Here is a 21356-nt window from a genome sequence, read left to right as displayed (position 1 = left end):
ATCCTCTTTTTTTTATCTGCTCATCCCAACTATCAACTGCCTACCCTATTACATGCTTCACATAAGAGTGGAGCACACAGCTCAGACTGAAAGGATCACATACATCAGGGACGAGGAAGAAATTTGATCCAGTTCACATTTAAAGGCAAGCTCATATAATTTGCACTTTCTGAAACTGTACAGAAATGCAGCCACCCTTCAAAACTCTCTGAATTTCGCAGTGCAGGTTTTCAACCAAGTATTGCAAATAATGCATGTGCCGAGGTCATGGGCACATAAAAATGCATATACAGTGGTACCTTGGGTTACATATGCTTCAGGTTACAGACTCTGCTAACTCAGAAATAGTGCTTCAGGTTAAGAACTTTGCTTCAGGATGAGAAGAGAAATCGTGCTCTGGCGGCCCGGCGGCAGCAGGAGGCCCCATTAGCTAAAGTGGTGCTTCAGGTTAAGAACAGCTTCAGGTTAAGTTAAGTTAAGGACCTCCTGAGGTACCACTGTACAACGCACAAAACGGTTTTTCAGAAATGTGCATATGAAGGAAAAATTAGCTGAATTCTCATAAGGACTTTTTCTTCTTTTTTTTTTGGTAAAGTGCAAACTGATGTAAAAATGTGGAAAACTTAAGGCTGGTAAAATGAGCTGAGAGAAACAGGAAACCACAGATTCTCCCATCCCTTTGTACCCTACAGTCTCTGCTAGGATTTTATTGCCATTTTCAAATTAAACCAAAATAGTTGCTGTTGAACTTCATCCCTCGGCCATTCAAGGTAGGTTTTTGTATTCATTAGTTTCCTGAGCTTACAAAACCTTTTTGGGATGGTCTTCTCTGGAATGGGCTCCAGAAGGATCAGAATTGCTGCATCGTTGTTCTCATCAAAAAGCCGGAAGTGAGAGAAATCGAGTTCGTACTTGCACCACTCGCTTTGTACAAAGTGCTCCGACAGCACGAACAGAGTTTTAGAACTCTTCTCAATGGAGTCGATAATGTTGTCCACAATCCATTTGCCAGGCGTAAAATCCCTTTTATGGAGGCAGAGTTTAAATGGGGGATTAGCTTGCTCCAGCTCCTGCACCATGACGTCTTCCACCCATTCAGAGTCCTGCTCGCTGTAGGAAACAAAGGCATCATAGCAGGTTTCTTTCTTGTGGTTTCTCTGGGGCTTGCGTTTCGCTTGAAGCCACGCCCAGGTCATTTGCATATACCAGATGGCATGAAGCTTGTGGCAAAGAACAGCCGCCACCACAACGACCAACAGCATCAGGATGCAGATTAAGGACACCATCAAAGTCAGGTGGCAGTCAGAGAGCCGAAACTGAACAGCTCCCACTCTCTTCCCTCTTACATGCTCCGGAGAGTCACAGATGTAGTTTTCTGGCCACGCAACAAAGACATTAGATGGTCCTTGTTGCGACTGTGTGAAGGAGACAAATTCACACGAGCAGCGGAAACTGTTGTAACGCGCATCCAGTTTCTCGATTTTTGCAAATTTGACAAGTTGCTGCTCATTGAAGTCGAATATTTGGTTTCGTCTAATATTTATGATTCTAGCACTAGGAATTGAGGCAGCATCCGGTAGGGTTGTCAGTCTGTTGTCTTTGATGTAAAGCTCCTGCAGGTCAGGCAGGCTCAGTCTGAAGTCTTTGAGGTTATTATGGCTAACATCCAGTACTTCGAGACTTCGAGGAATGCAGTTTGTGAGCATGTTTAATTTACAGCCAGATATATTTAAAAATTTCAGACTTCTGGGCCAAACACACGAGGCTGGCATTGCTTCAAAGTTATTTTGACTTATATCCAAGTTAATAAGATGCCGTCTAAGAGCTACGCTTTCTGCTACTACTGAAATCTGCTTCAAAGAATTCCGACTGACATTTAAAGTTTGTAATCTAGGCCAGGCATCCACACACAATGATTTTTTCAAATACGGATCTAGCAACAAATTCCCACTGAAATCAAGATACAGGAGGGAATAGAAGTGCCTTGCAAGATCACAGGGCACTAGATAAACAAATGCATTTTCAAGTGTAAGTCTGGTAAAGTTCGTTACAAGAGGTTTCAGAGAAGAAAGATCTGAAAAGGAATAAAACTTGGTAATTGTCAAATTTGTGACTGTTATCACTTTCAGGGAAGTTGGAGCATCTTGAAGACCATAAAACTGCCCAGTACCTTCAAACTTGCAATCTACTATCTCTATCTCTTGCATTTGTTTCATATGGGCAAATATGGGTGCAATCTGAATGACAGACATATCCGAAAGTTCAACATTTCTAAGGATAACTTTCTGCACAGCTGTAAGAAGCACTGGATCAGAATAGGGAATGGGCGGCATATCAAGGATTTGTATATTTCTCAGTTCAAGACATACCACAGAATCTGTAACATCATATATAATTGCAGCTAAAGTGGCATTGGGGGGAATATTCAACATAATGTGATTTATCAACTTAACTGATTTCAGAGTTCCTGCTACATATTGTTTGAGGTTGTGTCCTTCAATTTCCAGTTCTTCAAGAGTTGAAATTCCTTCCAAGTCAGGTGTCTGTAAAGCAGAGAAGTTGTCATTTCCAAAGTACAGGTATCTCAGTTTTGGCAATTCAGAAAACAGTGGAGCTTCCCCAAGAACCTGGTAGCAGTTACCTATTAGGTTCAACTTCTGTAGGGAAGAAAGGGGCCTGAACCAAGAAGGAGACAAGTGAGACAGTTTGTTCTTTGATAAATCCAAGTATTCCAGCTTTACAAGGGAGCAGAAGGCCTTCTCATCAATTGTCCGAATTTGGTTAGATTGGAGCAAAAGAGTTTTCAGATTGATGGCAAACTTCAGGTCCTCTTCCCTGATGTGCTCTATACCGTTGGAGGTCAAATCCAGCTTCACAATATCATCTTCTAGCCCAGAAGGAACTGCACGTAAAGCCATTGAAGAATAGTTGCAGAAGTGAGTGGCATCGCAAAATGGGCTGATATGCTGGGCAGAGAGACTCACAGCTCCAACAGCAGAGATGAACCACAGGCGGCAGACTTGCTCAAACATGACTGTCTAAATGGTGGTGGTGGTGGAGGGGTGAAAAAGGAAGAAAGAAACAGAATTGTGTGAATTTGTTTTTAATTCACTATTAAAATCATTTAATCACACAGTCAGTATTTTAACAACTTTTTATACAAACTGCTATAAGAGGCTTGACAAGAGGACCAATCAGGTGGTTGCCTCTGGTTTCAGCCACTAATATACAGACACCTTATATACAGGCGCCAAGCAAAAACATTCCTTTTTAACCAGGCCTTTGGTTAATCTGATTTACATCCCATGACCTTTTTTGGGGGGTGGGGGTGGGCTCTTGAAGACCAAACCAAACAGCAGTAATTTCTGAGCCGTTTTGAAGCAGCCAAAGTCCGGCCCACTACATGGTCTGAGGGACGGTGTACTGGCCCATGGCTGAAAAAGGTTGCTGATCCCTGGCTTAAGCTAATACTGCTCACATCTGTAACCAATAAAGCTGTGGCCTTATTTATCCCATTAACCCAAAATATTGGTGTCCCTGTGTTTCATTATCTAAGAAATGGGTGGGGCTTGCCATGCAACACAGGATGGGTTCTGTCTGACACACTTAAGAAGACACAATGCATCCTAGGGATGACTGAGAAATGAGGAGATCACCTACAGCAGTTTATATGCAAGGTGGTGCCAACCTTGGTGAACAAAGCAGAAAGGAGTGCATCTGACAAAAGAATAACCTCCTCACACCAGGCCACACTATTTGTCCATCTGTGCCAACCTTCCAGTTGTTTTGGATTTCAATTCCCATCAGTCCCAGACAGCAGGCTGGCTGGAGGTGATCAGAGTTGTAGTCCACATAGGTAAAGGTAAAGGGACTCCTGACCATTAGGTCCAGTCGTGACCGACTCTGGGGTTGCGGCGCTCATCTCGCTTTATTGGCCGAGGGAGCCAGTGTACAGCTTCCGGGTCATGTGACCAGCATGACTAAGCCACTTCTGGCGAACCAGAACAGCACACGGAAACACCGATTACCTTCCCGCTGGAGCGTACCTATTTATCTACTTGCACTTTGACATGCTTTCAAACTGCTAGGTTGGCAGGAGCAGGGACCGAACAAAGGGAGCTCACCCCGTTGCGGGGATTTGAACCGCCAACCTTCTGATCAGCAAGTCCTAGGCTCTCTGGTTTAACCCACAGTGCCACCCACATCCCTGTAGTCCACATACACACATGTAATAAAGTAGGAGAGAAAGCATGCTGGCTGGGGCTGATGGGGCTTCTAGTCCAAAACACAGCTGGATGGCAACCAGTTGGAAAAGGCTGGTCTCCTCTTACCAGCAGTGGCTGCCAGGCAGCTTTCCTCATCACCTGCTACCCAATCCTTTGAACTGGGGATGCCAGCTGAAGCTGGGACTCTGTGGAAGGAGAAGACAGTGGGCAGATGGGGTGTGTGTGTGTGCCAGCAACCCCTCCTTCTGCATGTTGTGCCCTAGCCCTGCTTTCCACATGATCATTTGTCACCACTGCATATAGTTTACTCGCAACCAGTGTACATCGTGAAAGGATGTAGTGTGACTGATATGCCACTAACTGTAAGGGGCTGTGCCATAGCTGTCCATCAGTTGCCAGTGACATTTCACAGCCACTGGGTTTATTTCATCAGTGAGGTTCACTAGGACTGGTGCCCCTATTTAGAATTCTATCAGGTGTAGAATAAAACAGAAAATAAAACCACAGACGCAGTACCAGCGCTGGAAAATTAAACTTATGCTCCTTCATAATCCTTGCGGCAGAAAACATATCAATGAACATGCATCCATGACCAACGAAGGGGAGGGAAATAAGTCCTATGGATTTTCTGTGCTGACAAGGGTTAGGTGTGTGAAAGAAATCTTAAACACCTGTTTTCTAATCTCCAATACATAAACACCAGGAGGATGGGCTGTGCAGGCATCTTCTAAATAGCAAGGCAGAATAGTGTACTGAGCAAGAAACACACTTGAGTGGCCATGTCAAGTCTTCTCTTGAACTTCAAAAGCCATGCAAGAACCATGCTTTTGAGCCATACTATTGCAAGTGTCCCGCTAAGGGTTCAAGGCATAATGACTCTGCCCAGAACTAAAGCTGTGGAGCAAAACTAAACTACACTAGTTACTATTCCTTTTTGTAACAGATTGCTACACACAGGCTTGTTAAGTGGTAAACCAGAAGGAAATCTGCTACCTGAATAGTTCAATCCAAATGGTGCTTCCACAGTGGGGCTGTTGGGGGGCAGGGGGTGGGGGGCAGGAACATCCTTTGAAGCTACACGGCACGTCCATGCCTGGTGTGGGCAACTGCAGGCCAAATGAGCAATGGCAGTGGATTGCACACGAGAAGGTGCATTGGAGGAAAGCCAGTGGCAAGATCCCACTGGTGCTTACTTCATGCATGTCAAGCTATGTCTAAAACTTAGGAACAGTGGCGTAGCGTGGGGGGTGCAGGGGGGGCTGGCCGCACCGGGCGCAACATCTGGGGGTTAGGGTTAGGGGGCGCAAATCCACGGGTTAGGGAGCGCAAATTACTTGCCTTGCCCCGGGTGCTGACAACCCACGCTACGCCACTGCTTAGGAAGTCCTTATGACCATTTTTTCACACACAAATACCTGTGGATCGTTTCACTTTCAGACCTATTTGTAAACGTGTGATTAAAGTGGGAGAGAGAGCGGGAAAGGGCTTTCAAATGAGCATCGCCATGCAATGCATGTCAAAGATAATGCAGCTGCTTTTGCATCCCCATTACAGAGGGAAGGAAAGTGGAAAAACAAAAATTAAGCAGCGCAGCACGTTTCCTCAGAAACAAACTCCAAACTTTCCTCAGAAACAAACTCCAAACAAACTTTTTTTCCAGCGTAAACATGGAAAGAACTGCCCTGTCCGCAGCAGCGCAACCATCGGCTTAAGCTGCAATCCTATACTTTTTACGTAGGAGTAAATGCCATGGAAGTCAGCGGGACGGACTTGTGAGCAGGAGGGTGTGGGCTTGCTTCGAAAGAGTCGAGCCGCAGCAAGAAGAAAACACATGAAAACACTAGAAAAATGCAATACCCACCGGCAGCGCATGCAGAGTCTCTTCCAAGGGGTTGGGGCTCCTCAGGTGCGCAAAATCAGCGTCCTTCTGCAAGAGTTGAAAGTACCTCGCCGCCGCGCTCCCGGCTCCCTCCGCCGCCTCTCCGCGACTGGATTTCCCGGAGGGGAGGTGCCTGGCGAGCCTCCGAGGGACGGAGCCAGAAGGGGAGGAGCGCGGCGGGCGGGCAGGCGGCCATTCGCCGGCGTGGGGTGGCGGGGAGACTCGGCACAGACCCTCCGGCCTTGCCCCGCTGCCGAGTTAGCCGGAGGCCACCGCGCTGGCCGCTCGCCTCCGGAGTCGCTTGTGGCGGGCTTCTTACCCCGGGGCAGTAAGCCCGTTACTCCCGCAGCACAGAGAGTGGCAGCACCGGGAGCAAATAGTGCAGAAGGGAAGCTTGATGAGGTTTCTGAGCGTGTGGGGCGACGAAGGGGGATAAAGGCTGCTCTCACGTGAACGCACTGTATTAAATTAACTTTTATTGAAGGCAGCCCTAGGTCACAGCAGCAGCACCATACATTTAAAGCCTCTGGCTTACCCAAAGAATCCTGGGAAATGTAGAATCGTAGCGCTGGAAGGAGCTCAAGGACTGTTCCAGTCCAACCCCCTGCAATGCCGGAATCTCAAGCGTACTTTGTTAAGAATGCTCTGGGGAGGCTGAACTACAATTCCCAGGATCCTTTGGGGGAGAGCTGGGTGCTTTACAGGCACGGTGTGGTTATGGGTTTCTAGGTCTTGATGGAGGAAGTGCTGCCCCAAACACTTTGTTGCCTAAAGTGGAGCCCTTCTCGTGCATCCCTCCGCCACCCAGCACATTAAAAAGAGTTAGGATCCCTCCAGACTGGAGCAGAGTTCTTGGTGGGGTGGGGATATATATTTTTTATATGTTATTGACACAACAATAATGCATTAGTGGCCATTGGCATATCAATCAGCTTGATCAGTTCTGCAAATTTCCCCAATGTTGCTGCATTATCGCTATCTACAAGGGAACACTTGTGCTATAGCACAACCAAAGCAGAACATAAACAGCGACACAACATTTGTGGTATGAAAAGTTAACAGGAATTCAGCAGGAAGTTACAGGTCAAGCGATGATAAAAAACAAAGCATCCTGCTTTGAGGACGGAGTTCTGTTCCTTTTCCTGGTTTGGTACGTAGAATAGGGAGAGGTGTCATCTTGTCCATTGCCTCGGGCAGCAAAATGTCTTGGACCAGTCCTGGACAGCAAGCCTGGAAGGTGGAGAGCTGCTCAAGAGATGATGAATCTTTGCCTACTTCTCCAGTGAATTTTTACACCTTTTTAAAAAAATGGTGAACATTTTAAGTTGATCTCATCAGTGACTTTTAACCATGATTACTAGGTTCCTCCTCCACCAGTTACTGGGAATCACAGGTGGGGAGAGTGCTCTTGCACTCGGGTCCTGTGTGTGGGCTTCCCATTGGGGCATATGGCAGCCCCTAGGAGACCACAGTCACTGGCTGTTTACTTCAACTGCACTTGACATGTTCAGCAAAGGAGAACATCCAGTCCTCCAGTCTTTAGTTGGAAGCAAATATTGGACATTTCCAGCCAATTCAAGGAAAGCTTTTACCATTGGAACAGGCACATCGTCCGTTGCCTGGAGCTGGTTGACCAGGGAGTTCTTTTTAAGAGCCTAAAAGTCCCCTTCTCTTAAATCCGTACAACAGGAGCAAATTGTGTTTAATAGTTCTCACCTACAGGTGTCCCTCTGCTAGCTGTTGTTTTTATGTTATTTTCAGCAAAGACAGTGCACAGAGAAGCAAGCCACTTCGTATGTTCTCCTGCAATACTGAAGTCATCTAAAGAATTTTGTAGTGTCAGCAAACCTATACAACAGGTTCAGTAGAACAACACAGGAATCCTAGTAAATGAGGCCACAAGAGATCAGCAGCATGCCCTTTAGATCAGAGGGGTCAGCAGTGTGGAACCCACAAGCAACAGTAGGCCCCCACTACTTCTTCCCTAGAAATCCACCGTGTATGAGAGATTTCACTTCATGCTCAGTACCTGTTTGTACTGTCTCAGCCTCTTCTAGACTGAACACCTCTCAAACATGTTCACATCTTTAAGGAGAAGAGGCATTCACCTTTTCTGAATGCCAGGACACGTGTACACCATCTGTTCTGAACAAGAGTGAAGGTGCAAAGCAAGTGATGCAGGTGTGCGTTTTCCACACTGATGGGGTGCATGACCACACCATTTTCTGGTCCCGTTTCCCTTTCTGTTCTTTCAGATATGGGAGCCATTTTGTGACTGCTGCCTGTGGCATATTCTCAAAACTGAAAGGTGCCTACAAAAAATCTGGCAACCTCTGATTCAGAAATTATGCAACAGCTTTTAAAAAACCCTTTGTTTTACTTCCTCATGGACGGTGTTATTCAGGCTCTTCCATCATGTTCATGTCTGGTTTCCTGTTAATGTCATCAGGGGCTAAGTTAAATATATCCGTCTCATCAGCAGATTATCGGTCCCATGCAAGCCCTGATCTTCTGCCAAGGGCTTCTTTTCCCCGCACTGTATGATGCAAGGGGTATTGGCTGGACAGTGCACCTCTTGCAGCTCGATACCTGTCAAGCAGAGATCACACTAAGCTTTCAACCACAAGTCCCCAAAAGGGAAGGGCAAGCAAAAGTGGTAGCAGAAGCAACTGCTCTCATTGGAAGACAATAAGCAGCAGAAATAACACTAGCACCAGCACCAGACTGCCCATCATAATAAAACATCAAACATTAAAAAACCTCCTGATACAGGGCTACCTTCAGATATCTTTTTAAAGTTGTATAGTTATTTATCTATGACAACTGATGGGAGGGTGCCACCACGAAGAAGTCCCCCTGCCTAGTTCTCTGTAACTTCACTCTCACAGTGAGGAAACCGCCAGAAGGCCCTCGGAGCTGGACCTTAGTGTCCAGCCTGAATGATGGGGGTGGAGACGTTCCCTTCAGGTTATTGTTATTATAGTATTTATTTATATCCCACTTTTCCCCCTGAAAGGGACACAAGGCAGCTTAGATATAAAATAAGAACATCTAAAAAGTTTTTTTAATCAGACACTGATAGAATTAAAACTATATAGATCTACTGTATTTATCTTTATTGATATTGATAGGCATGCAGTGGAGCCTGCATGGATCAGAATTTTCTTTCTCCTAGATGGGCTACCTTCCCAGGTTGATGAGTCCCATCAGCACCGCAGCCCACCCCACCTCCCCCTACAGCATTTGCAGAAACCGCCTTCTTGACTGTTGAAACCACCATTCGTCTTGTCTACTCAGTCCGCCAGAGCACGCACGGGAAGCCTGCAGGCTACGGCTAGTTCACAAACAGGATTACATCTAAAGCTTTTTTTGTGTTTTGTTAGCACATCTCAAACCCAAACCCAGCATGTTCAAAACTAGTCTTGTTAAAGGCCATTCTTCAGTTCTGAAGCAATTTGCGCCATTTCTGAATATGCAAATGCAGATCCCAATTTACTCTTGTTCTCAGACACACCCAGAGCCCATCAGCCCACCCATTTCCCTCTCCATTCCATGGAAGGAATTGTATTTTTCTTCTAGCTAGTATATGGTTATTCATCAGGCAGTAAGCTGCTCAGCTGCTAAATGCCTTTACTAAGTTTTTGTTTTTCTCTGCCAAATTCTTCCTTGGAATTTCCAAGTAGAATTTCCAAGTGGATTGCCAGTGTGAAACAACTGTGCTTGTGAAGGGTCTAGTGTTTAGATTGGCCTAAAAGTCTTACGATCTCCTTCATCCACCCACACCGTTTCAGCTCTCAAGGAAAGTCCCAGGATTTTATAAGTGCTAGTGAAATAGTTGTAATTGTATTTATATGTATCCAGGGCTGGATTTAGGTTTGATGAGGCGCAAGCTACTGAAGGTAATGGGGCCCTTTATATGTCCAGCTGTCCTTTGTCAACAACAAATTGTCACTGTTTTTCGTGTTGAATATATGCTATATGGTAATTTATGGACCTAATAGGTATCTAAAGTCATTTCCACATAACAAATAGGAGCCAAGACAACACAAAACACTGTTGCTGTATGCAGGTTTTATCTTATTTGTTTTTTATCTTATATTTTGGAAATGTACATCCAGGTTTTTTTCTTTAATTTTTTTGGGGGCCCCCAAGAGAGTGGGGCCCTAAGCTATAGCTTGTTTAGCTTATATGTACGGTAAATCCGGCACTGTGTGTATCCTCTTTAATGTTTGCTAAAGAAAACACTTGTTAAATTCTATGTAAACCTCGTTTGGAAAACCACTTCTGTGAGATACTGTGTATGTAAAATAAAAACCGTCATCATTTCAAAATAGACTTTTGTCTAAAACAGGTAAGTAAACAGCAATGGGCAGAGCCATGGATAGAAGATTGATGGCATTGGGCTCCCAGTTCTCACCATTCCTGACCATTGATCATACTGGTTGGGGCTGATGGGGAGTCCACAAATATTTGAAAGGCTACAGGTTTCACTCTCCTAAGCAAGAGATATTGTCTCCTGGAATACTTCCCTCAAATTTAGGAGTACACACTAGCTGGCAGGGAAAATAATTGATATGCCACAAATTAAGCAAGGGGGTCTTTAGGTAAAGGTAAAGGTCCCCCTGACAGTTTAGTCTAGTCACAGACTCTGGGGTTGTGGTGCTCATCTCACTCTATAGGCTGAGGGAGCCAGCGTTTGTCCGCAGACAGCTTCTGGGTCGTGTGGCCAGCATGACTAAACCGCTTCTGGCGAACCAGAGCAGCGCACAGAAATACCGTTTACCTTCCCGCCGGAGCGGTACCTATTTATCTACTTGCACTTAGACGTGCTTTCGAACTGCTAGGTGGACAGGAGCAGGGACTGAGCAACGGGAACTCACCCTGTCGTGGGGATTCGAATCGCCGACCTTCTGATCGGCAAGCCCTAGGCTCTGTGGTTTAGACCACATGCGTCCCTTTTAGGGGGTCTTTAGGATAGAGCAAACAGCTGAAAGTATTTTTTATTGACACATGCTTTGCTGTTACTTCCTCTGAAGTGCACAAAACAGACATGTATTCATTCAGCTGTGGGAATTTCTTCTTAAAATAGGCTAGCTTATGTTACCTCTATAAAGCACAGAGATTGCAACAACAAACTATTAAATGAATTATTGCTGTGGAATGTAGAATGACAATGAAGAGATGTCACCAGTTTCGTTCATTCTCATGATCTGGTGGGAGCCAGAGTGCAGTTTTGGGTTTTCACATTTTTTATGCCAACTTGCTGTTTTATAATCTTAACAAGTTTCCACATGTGTAAAATACAGTAAAAGTAACCATGCAAGAACAGATTATTTTGCACATTTTGATTCTGTGGAGACTGCAAAACTTGTCAGAGAGACCAGTTTCCAGGTAACTGGCACTAGCAATCCCCCCCCCCCACCAATATACTTTTGCTCATAATTGAGATTCTTCTTTCTAGGACTGTAAACAGAAGTACTTCTGTAATCAATTAATGTCCTGTATGTTTGTTCTGGGCATGAATGATGACTGAATCTAATAACCTTTCCCCTCCTTTGTAAATACAGTTGAGAGAAACATGGTGTGGCACACTATTTCACCATTTTAACCCATTCCTCCTCAAGGAGCTCAAAGTGAAATGGAGCATCCCCTTTCCATGCTCACATGTGGGGTAAAGGTTAGGCTGTGAGACTATGTCTGTGCCCAGCGTCGCCCAGTGAGCTTCATGGCTGATTGGGTCTGGAGCAGGTCTCCTTGGTGCAAGTTGGACACTAAGCATTGTACCACTCCAGCTCTTTTCTGTATATGAGCAACTTAGAAGGAGCCTCTGTTAACTCAGAACAAATGGTTTTCCTTAACCTATCACTTACAATAGGCCATATTTCAGAAGTAAAAAGGTGGGGGAGATAATATTCATAGCTAAAGAGCTTTGCTTACCATTTTTGTGTGTCTATAGGTTATAGCCAATGTGTCATATGTTCAATATGGTGGAACAGAACTTCAGTTTCCTATCCCTCCCCGCACCCTTAATCTGCTCCAGGATGTATGGAAGGCTGGAGAGGACAGGAGAGAAAAAGGAAGTTTTGCTGCAAAGTCCATTGTTACACCTAAGCTTATCTCCACCTTATTGAACAGACTAGCTGCATCACTTGGTGCAAACCGATGTGCATTCTCTTCCGCAGCTCTGAGTCACTATGCATGACAACCAACATTAGACTGGCCAATATAGAGGAACAGAAACTTTGAAATCTACTGAAGCATACCCATCCCATCTGCCTTGATGATCACTTTTAAAAATTGCTCTTTTACTTCCTTGCTAGACACGTCTTAAGGAGCTTTAAAACCATCTGATTCATTGAGAGTTACTAAGAGTGGTCAACTATATGGAAAGAATACATTAACTATAGAAAGTCTGTGTTTGTGGGTTTTTGTTTTGCTTTATAGAAGGTCTAGAAGAGGAGTGAGGAACCTCTGTGAAGGCAGAGGTTTAGTGCCACGACACTAAAGACCCAATTCTTACATCGTGTGGAATTGACCTTCCCTGTAGAGCCCAGCGATCATTTGGATATATAAGAGGTGAGGTATAGGTACGCAACACTTTTTCCTCAATGCAGTTCCCAAATGCAGTTCAGGCAAGGAGGACAGATGCAGAACCAGGCCTGTAAATATGGAACATTCTGTAAATAAATGTATTCAAGCTCCCATTAGCGTCACTTGCAAACTTTAGTTCCTGCATAACGACATTGTTTCTAGAAAAAGAAAGCTAAAGTGTGGGGTTTGGGAAGGGATTGCAATCTGTGTTTTGGGAAATGACAGCAGGCTTCCTGTTTCCACAGAGGCAAGTGTGGAGGTGTTAAGAAGCCACTTCTGCTTCAGCTACAAATTTCAATGACAAAACAGAACCAGTTTGTGGTTCCATATAATCTCAAATATCTAGAATTACCTTTGTTATATAAAAAAGTTATCACTTAAAATAAAAAGGAGCAGAAATACAATATTCAGGAAAATCTGGGATAGAAGTGTAGTTATAACAGATTTTAAAGCAAAAAGGGAAAACTCCCATTTCAAATATACAACTGGACCATCAGTACTATTTACCTAAAACTAGGACACTAGTGAGCAGCTTCCTCTAATTTCCATTACTTGGGACTACTAGACTTGCATGATTGCTTTACCCCATATGTGCCTACTCAACCATATTTTGTTATAACTAAGAAGTATACAGATCTTGTTAATGAAAGTTAATAATAAAGTACTTAGTTTTGGAAACACTGTTTTGCTAATAACAGTTACAGATAGGTAGCCGTGTTGGTCTGCCATAGTCAAAACAAAATAAAAAAATTCCTTCCAGTAGCACCTTAAAGACCAACTAAGTTAGTTCTTGGTATGAGCTTTCGTGTGCATGCACACTTCTTCAGATACACATTCTTCAGATACACATTCAGATACACATTCTGGTGTGTATCTGAAGAAGTGTGCATGCACACGAAAGCTCATACCAAGAACTAACTTAGTTGGTCTTTAAGGTGCTACTGGAAGGAATTTTTTTATTTTGTTTTGCTAATAACAGATTCAGACATAAAAAGTAGCCCTTCTTGAGCTACACATTTTAAACAACAATGAAGCATTACATTAAAGGACCTAATTCCATATACAGTGGTACCTTGGGTTAATTTGGGTTAATTTGTTCTGGAGGTCTGTTCTTAACCTGAAACTGTTCTTAACCTGAAACACCACTTTAGCTAATGGGGCCTCCTGCTGCCGCTGTGCCACCGGAGCACGATTTCTGTTCTCATCCTGAAGCAAAATTCTTAACTTGAGGTAATATTTCTGGGTTAGCGGAGTCTGTAACCTGAAGCGTATTTAACCTGAAGCGTATGTAACCCGAGGTACTACTGTAATGCACACACATTCTCTGTTATGAATTTGAAACTTTATTGTTTGGCTTTTCTATGTATTTCATCTATTCTTTTCAGGTAAGAGAATTATTCAAGGAAGCAAAACTATATGCCATAAGGGACTTAATATTATTGAAATGGGTAACAGGAAACATTCAACTTCCAGATTCTTAAAATAAGCACAGTCACTCAAGAAGTTGTGTTCTCTTTTAGAACTACAGACACAACCATCGTGTCTGCTGCTTGGATGTTTGAAGTAGAAAATGGGAAAGGCTGGGTATGGTTTTAATTCAGGCAGCCTTTTGTAGGGCTGCTGAGATCATCATTCCAACTGAAGGTGCCAGGAAATGGACTAAATTTTGGGCCCTCGGCAGGCAAAGCCTGCTTTTTGCTGCTGAGCAACTTGCTCTCTTTTTCTGTTGTTACCAGTCTGGGTTTCTGGCATTCTATCATAGTATTTCAAATTGGAAAGGAAGAGGTCTAAGAAGTCATCTAGTCCAACTCTCTGTTCCATGTAGGATCTACACAAGATGCAGCTATAGCATCTCTTGACACCCGAGTGCCCAGCCTTTGCTTAAAATATCTCCAGTGAAGAAGAGTCCACCTCCAAGGGAGACTGTTCTGTTGTTCAACAACTCTTACCATTAGGAAGTGTCTTCTCCCATCAGTTCTGGACTTGCACTTCTGGAGCGATGGAACAAGTATGCACCATCTTCTGTGTGACCGCCATTCAGATATTTGAAGACTTCGATTTAGGATGATAATGCCAAGACAGTTCTATAATAACAACAGAGTAATATGACTAACGGTGGTTGCAAAACTAGTTTCTCGACATACTGCTTTCAGAAAGAGTTCCTATAAACAGAAAGAATGCAGAGCTCTCAAAACCCTTAGCAAATTTGCTACTTCCTGCTAGTAAACACTGCACAATTAATTACAAAATGTATGACAGTTCCTGATCTAGTGGTTGAAAACAAACAAACCTGGACAGTGATTCCTTTGAATAGGGTCACTTATACAGTCGGGAAGTTCTTCTGCAATGTTTAGCTGAAATTCCCTTTCTTGTCATTTGGTTGATCTGTATTCTACTCTGCTATCATGTAATTTCTTATCAAAATACTAAGTATTTCCAGCTCCTTTTACCTTTCCTCAAAGGACTTGGATGGCTATTCAATTAATGTTGCGCATCTGTGCAAGGACGTCTGCTTGTACAATGGGGCTTTCCCCCCTTTCCTCTTCCCACAGGTACTCTGCACCCTCCCCAAATCTGCTCCAGAGGGTTGAGGAAATCCCTAGATTATGGGGGTACACAGGGGAATGAGAGGATGACTGTTGCCCAAGCAGAAATCCTTGCGCTGATTAAACATTCACTTAGCACAACTTTTAAACCAACAACAGGAAAATGGAGAGTGAATTTAAGGAAAAAGAAAACAACATATACTAGGGCAATCTTCTCATCATGGAATTATGGAGCTCTTCGGGGACTTTGCAGGGCCATGTAGTCCATCTTAATGCAGGAAAATTTGGAGCATCTGCCAAAAGGCAACTGTTCGTACTCGGTCTAAAGTCTTCCAGCAGGGAGAACCCACATTTTTCCATTGTCAAACTGTTCTGACAAGCATATATTAAGATTTAACTCAAATTTGCCTTCTTGTAACTTAATTCTGTTAGATCCTAGTCCTGCTCCTTGGGGAAAGAGAACTCGGTGACCCTTGGTGTCTCTTCCAACTCCAATTTCTATGATTCTAGGCTGCCAGGTTGCTCTTTTATTTAGCTTGGCTTTATTATTTGAGAGTTATCAGTGGTTGGTTTTTTTGGGGGGTAGCTGTTGTTGTTCCATTTCTTAAAATATTATTTTCATAGATTTATCTGTTTTGTTTTATGATTGTTTTAATTAATATGTTGTTATTGTCGTAAGTTGCTCTGAGTTACTTTCACAAAAAGTGCAATTAGTAAGTATAATAAACAACAATAAAAAGAAAGCGGAAAATCCAGAAACCTCAGTAAAAAAAAGTTTTATTTTCCATACAAAAGTGCCAAAATATCCACCAACATTGAAGTCTAGTTCAACAACCAGCTTATTCTAGTAATCAAAACTGAAAGTATCTTTTATTTCACATTTTAAAAATAAAATTCCTTTTCACATGTTTCCACAGTAACCCGACTCCCTAGAAAGAGGGAAATTTGCATTCCGGTTGGCTGCTGATGTCCATATGTCCAAGTTCATATAGGCACGGAATGGGTTAAATCTCGGGTAGCATTCCTGCTTGCAAAGAACTGCCTGGTTTTCCACCTGGGCTGAATGCTGAGCGGTGGCACTGACTGGGCAACAGCTTTCATAGATGTCACTCTGAGGGGCCCAAATGGAACCAAAGAGTCCAGACATGGGTGACAAACTCCTGGTGCTTGAGAGGTAGGACTGGAAGAGAGAAAAAACAGGCAACACAAAACATCGTCATCATTACCACTATATTAAATTTGTATACTGCCCTTCACCCAAAATCACAGGGTGGCTCACAAAATGCATTAAAGCAAAAGCAAAGCAAACCATTAACACCTTTCCTAGAGACACATTTAAAAGGCCATAGAATGTTAATCATCCAAAAGCTTCGTTGAAGAGAAAAGTTTTCATGAACTGGGTGTGCCATAAAACAGACACATTTAGAAACAAAGAACTCAACAGATAATGTTTGGAAAAGCAGCTCGGGAGATAAAGAGATTCAACACCCCTGCAAAACTTATTTAATTTGCTTAAGAGCAAATATTTAACAATATGCACTCTTAAAATTGTTTCCTGCATGGCACTTACTTAAATGGCTTAAAATGTGTCGTTTGTGTGGACAAACAACAGTAAGGCCAGACACAGGAATGGTGGGTCTTAGAAAGCAAGACAACAGTGTGATATTGCCTGTTTTCTCACCCATCCCTTCACTCCTTCAGTCAGTGGAAAAACACATCCTCTTAAGGTGATTACTGATGGAGCCAAGTTATCATAAGCAGTGCAAGGGAAGCAGCAGGGCCAGGAACAAGTCTGAGCACAGGTGTCCTGCTCCTGTCAAAACTGGAGAACTTTCAAGATCTGCTCTGAATCGTCTCACCAGCACCATTCGCTTTATCAGAGTTTTAAAAAACTTCTAAACGAGAGCACTACCTAAACAAAAAAATCTGAAGAACAGAATGCTCTGTGCCACTCCGGAAATAAATGAGCAACAATTCAGTGTTGCTTTTTTGGCCTTCCTTCAGTATTCAGATCCAGCATAAACTCTGGAAAAACTGATCGGCCTACAACAGGAACAAAAGTATATTCCAAAACAAAACAAAAAAATTCATGCTGGCAATTTCCTGACTATACTTCTGTTTCCTCTGCCATTTCATCAGGTCCCCTTTCCCCCACCCCACCTCGCTTTTTTATTTAAAAGAATCCCATACTTATGTGCCTAGCAAGTTGAAACGATCAACAAGAGGATGTAAGGGACAGTCACCTATAACTAGATGGCTACTATGTTACTATATCATAGTAATATAACACCCGTTATACTCACTGTTGAATTGACATAATTGCTTGGCTCCCAAGTTGGAGGGATATTAGGTGGGGTGCTCCAAGTAGATTGGCAGCTGTGATCAATGAAGGCTGTACTCTGAACTTCCGCAGTGCATGGGAAGCCATTATGATAGTTCATATTTTCTATAGTTTGGGAGAAAGGGCAGATTTGTCAACCAACAATTAACTTAATACTGTAGGGTGGTTCTACATTTTTCTTAATTATTGCAGCAGTTGGATCCTATTAGCCTGCTGTGTGTGTGTGTGTGTTCGTAGATCACTGGGAGGTAGGGTGTGGGAAGAGGAAGATACAGGCTGTGCTAAGGAAGAATATAGATAGGCCTATTGGACCACAAAAGGGACGCGGGTGGCGCTGTGGGTTAAACCACAGAGCCTAGGACTTGCTAATCAGAAGGCCGGAGGTTCAAATCCCCACAATGGGTGAGCTCCCGTTGCTCAGTCCCTGCGCCTGCCAACCTAGCAGTTTGAAAGCACGTCAAAGTGCAAGTCGATAAATAGGTACCACTCTGGCAGGAAGGTAAACAGCGTTTCTGTGCGCTGTTCTGGTTCGCCAGAAGCGGCTTAGTCATGCTGGCCACATGGCCCGGAAGCTGTACGCCAGCTCCCTCGGCCAATAAAGTGAGATGAGTGCCGCAACCCCAGAGTTGGTCACGACTGGACCTAATGGTCAGGGGTCCCTTTACCTTTCCCTTACTGGACCACAAACATCATCTCCCAACAGATGTCCAAGGTGAACTTGAGCACTATAGTTACACAAGTCAGTGCAATGAGCTGGGAGTCATATGGGGCAGTGGGGAGATGGCAAGGTGTTCACAAGAGCTAAGATAAGACAGGGAAGCTGTCCTTTGATATCTGGGTGCTGTTCACCAGAACCCTGAGCACCTGATGGGAAAGGACAAGTGCCTGTTTCTAAACCACTCATGGTTTGGTAGATTTACCTTCTGGAAAAGCATTGTATTCATTCACTTCCACTGGGCAGTACACGCTGGTAAACTGACCATCACAGGAGGCATTCCAATCAATGAAGCTACTAAAAGACAAAGCAAAACTTAGCATTTCAGGAACAGAAACAAAATACCCATGTATTAGCAGTTTACAAAATGATACCATTGTTTTAGTAAAATGTGTAACAGGAGGGGTGAGGGAAAGAAACTTGCCCATTGTGTAATGAAGGGTTTTCCTGGATCATACATGGGATGTTGTTCTCAAGGTTGTAGTTCACGCTATTTGGCAGGCACACAGGTTGAGGCGGCCACAGGTCCCCCGCTGGATAAAGACCTAGGAGGACAAGTAAAATTGAAATCATTACCTCTAAATTAACAAACTGTCAAGTATTAGCACCACCAAGCAATTCAATTCTGCCTTTTCCAGCTGCATTTGCACAATCTGCACAAGCAAGAGTGAAATGCAGTGAGCCTTGCACTTTCTCTTCCCCTCTCCCTTTACTTCCTCCCATATAGCCAGGAGGAAGGAATCAAAATCCTTTGGTTAAGTATGGCTTGTCATGTTGTACAGTCTGATACAAGTGTGGTTTTCACATTAACTATGGTTAAGTTTCAGAACAAGCCAACTTCAAAGCATAATTACTTAAACTGGCTTAGTTCAAACTAACTATGCTTTTTAATAACCACATTTCGAGGTCCAAGGAACACAACAAATTGGAATATTCTAATAATACTTAGCATTTTTGTGCACCTCTGTGTATTTAAAACATTTTGTGCCTTAGTTTTGGTTTTATTTATATTGTGTACAATGCAATATTTACATACCATCTAGTAAACGAGGGTTTGTACCCAATGAAGTTGTCCCATTATCTAGTTTCATTTGGCTTAACTAACCTTTATTTTTGTCTGGATCTACACTTATGTCAGGGAAGTTGGGGCATAGGTTTTCTGGATACTGAGAGACACCATTCACATCTCTGCTGAAAACAAGTGCAAACAAGTTATTTTATATTTAGAAAAATCAACTATCCTTGTCCTAATACAAGGAAGCTATGTATGTCAAACAGATTTCCTGCAGGCATGGAGCGGGTGGGAAATCTGTATGCATCTCAGTTAACAAACCCAATTTATCTACACACAGAAAGACACACACTAAACAGGTTCATACAAAAATAAATATATGTATAGAGGTCTGTGTGTGCTGCACACATCATTTTATGGTAGTGGTGGGCTAGTCATTTATTACCATTAGCAACATAAAGGCAGCAATTGAAGCGTTACCAGCTATTAGAAATAAAATATATTAGAGCACATCTGTTTTGCATAAAATAAGATATAATGCAAAAACACTACTGAGCATTACAAATTTAATTTAGTAGTATCCCCCCCCAGTTCATTTGCTAATCACATTTGAATGTGATTATTAAAAGTATTTACCTGGTGTTGCAGATGTTGTGAGATGGGTTTAAAGAGATGGGTGTTTCAGCTGGAAAATCGCTGCATGAAATACTTTCCCCTATGCAAATGACAGAATAAAGCTGAACACGACATTTTGGTAAAATAATACAATACACTTTTCTACATACTAGGACTGCATAGATAATCAAGTACAAACATGTAACAGGTCAGAAGCTATGAACAAAATATTTATCAAGCATTTTCTTCTTTCTTTTGGGGGTGGTGGTGTATAGAGTTTTGTTTTAGTTTCACAACAAAAAGTCCTGAACTGATATATAACAACAACAAAAAAGGAAAAATGCATAAATGTAAGTAAAATGTAAGCATGGTAAAAAATATCCCATCATGGCCCAAATGCCCAGAAAAAGTATTTGCCTGGTGCTGAAATGAGGACAACGTTGATGCCAAGCAGATTATTGGAGGAAGAGATTTGTGTTGATAATAAACAGGGCTGCAAAAAAGCTGTAGATTTATGCTGGTCTGCTTTATTTGCCTTACGAACCCCATACTAACTGCCAATGCTGAATGCAGTTTTAGGTTTCTGCAGCATGAACCATGGTAGAAGCAATTTGTAAGGTGATGTGACTTTTCTCTCTTTGGCTGTGTGTATTTGAATATATAATCTATGTATTTATAGTCACTTAATCCCATATTCAATAATTCTACAATGGTTTTAAGGGAGATGGAGAATTAAATATACCACTTTGATACATTTCTGTGATATGGCAGCATATAAATATTTTTTCTAAATGAATTTAATGTTGCCCAGTTAAGGCTTTAAAAGACACTCTGCTGAAAATATTGTGTAATAATTGAGTTATTGCAGCAGCAGCTTCTTCTTCTTCTTTTGCAATTTTCAGACTCTAATGCCTCAAGAAATGCAGAATGCACACACTCTTACAGCACTTACTAGAAGGAAGGAAGTGCCTGCTAGGAATAATTGGCTTCTTGTCGCCATCGGAACTGCTAGTGCTGCTCCAGCTCCCCCAGCTGCCTCGACTGGCACGAACACTCCCTGAGGAACTTCCGCAGTCTGAGCTTGAATCCGAGCAAAACCTTTCCAGGCACTTCTTCTTTGGCCACTGATAGAAACCTTCTAGGCAATTTGGAAAATTCGTAACAAAACAGAAGTTTATGACTCGCGAACTTATTCCAGCTCGCTGGCAAATATATGCAATTGACCAGACACTGAACATTCTTATCCATTCTATATTTTGTTAACTAGGTAAACTACTGAACAGATTTAGCATATATTCCAAGTGGGTAAGTGGATAGAATATGAGGGGACCCATTTATAAATGTTTTCTATGCCTGAGCTTCAGAAGCCTTCACAGATACATACTAATACGACATAATGTCAAGAGGAACACTTTTCCCCATTTGTGGTGG

The 21356-nt window shown here is 42.9% G+C and overlaps 2 protein-coding genes across 6 annotated transcripts in view; both read right to left on the bottom strand.

The window, feature by feature from the left end:
• Positions 1 to 569: 569 nt before the first annotated feature.
• TLR2 (toll like receptor 2) lies at positions 570 to 6224 on the bottom strand. The gene is made up of 2 exons (XM_079990437.1): positions 6088 to 6224; positions 570 to 3038 (listed from the first exon to the last, which is right to left on the bottom strand). The coding sequence occupies exon 2, from the start codon at positions 3030 to 3032 to the stop codon at positions 699 to 701; it is 2334 nt and encodes a 777-aa protein (XP_079846563.1). The 5' UTR covers positions 3033 to 3038; positions 6088 to 6224; the 3' UTR covers positions 570 to 698.
• A 9778-nt stretch (positions 6225 to 16002) lies between these two features.
• The window catches only part of TMEM131L (transmembrane 131 like), a 72456-nt gene continuing 67102 nt past the window's right edge, over positions 16003 to 21356 (bottom strand). For 3 of the 5 annotated variants that reach the window (XM_079990408.1, XM_079990405.1, XM_079990409.1), the window contains 7 exons: positions 20878 to 21063; positions 19947 to 20025; positions 19404 to 19489; positions 18723 to 18843; positions 18504 to 18595; positions 17546 to 17688; positions 16003 to 16422 (listed from right to left, as the gene is read on the bottom strand). In XM_079990408.1, the coding sequence (XP_079846534.1) occupies positions 16144 to 16422; positions 17546 to 17688; positions 18504 to 18595; positions 18723 to 18843; positions 19404 to 19489; positions 19947 to 20025; positions 20878 to 21063 (986 nt within the window). In that variant the 3' untranslated portion in view covers positions 16003 to 16143. The remainder of the gene's footprint in view (positions 16423 to 17545; positions 17689 to 18503; positions 18596 to 18722; positions 18844 to 19403; positions 19490 to 19946; positions 20026 to 20877; positions 21064 to 21356) is intronic. The other 2 variants (XM_079990407.1, XM_079990406.1) reach the window with 2 other exon arrangements.

Source organism: Podarcis cretensis, assembly GCF_951804945.1.
Source record: "Podarcis cretensis genome assembly, chromosome: 9".
NCBI lineage: Eukaryota > Metazoa > Chordata > Lepidosauria > Squamata > Lacertidae > Podarcis > Podarcis cretensis.
This window is presented reverse-complemented; position numbering and strand designations above follow the sequence as displayed.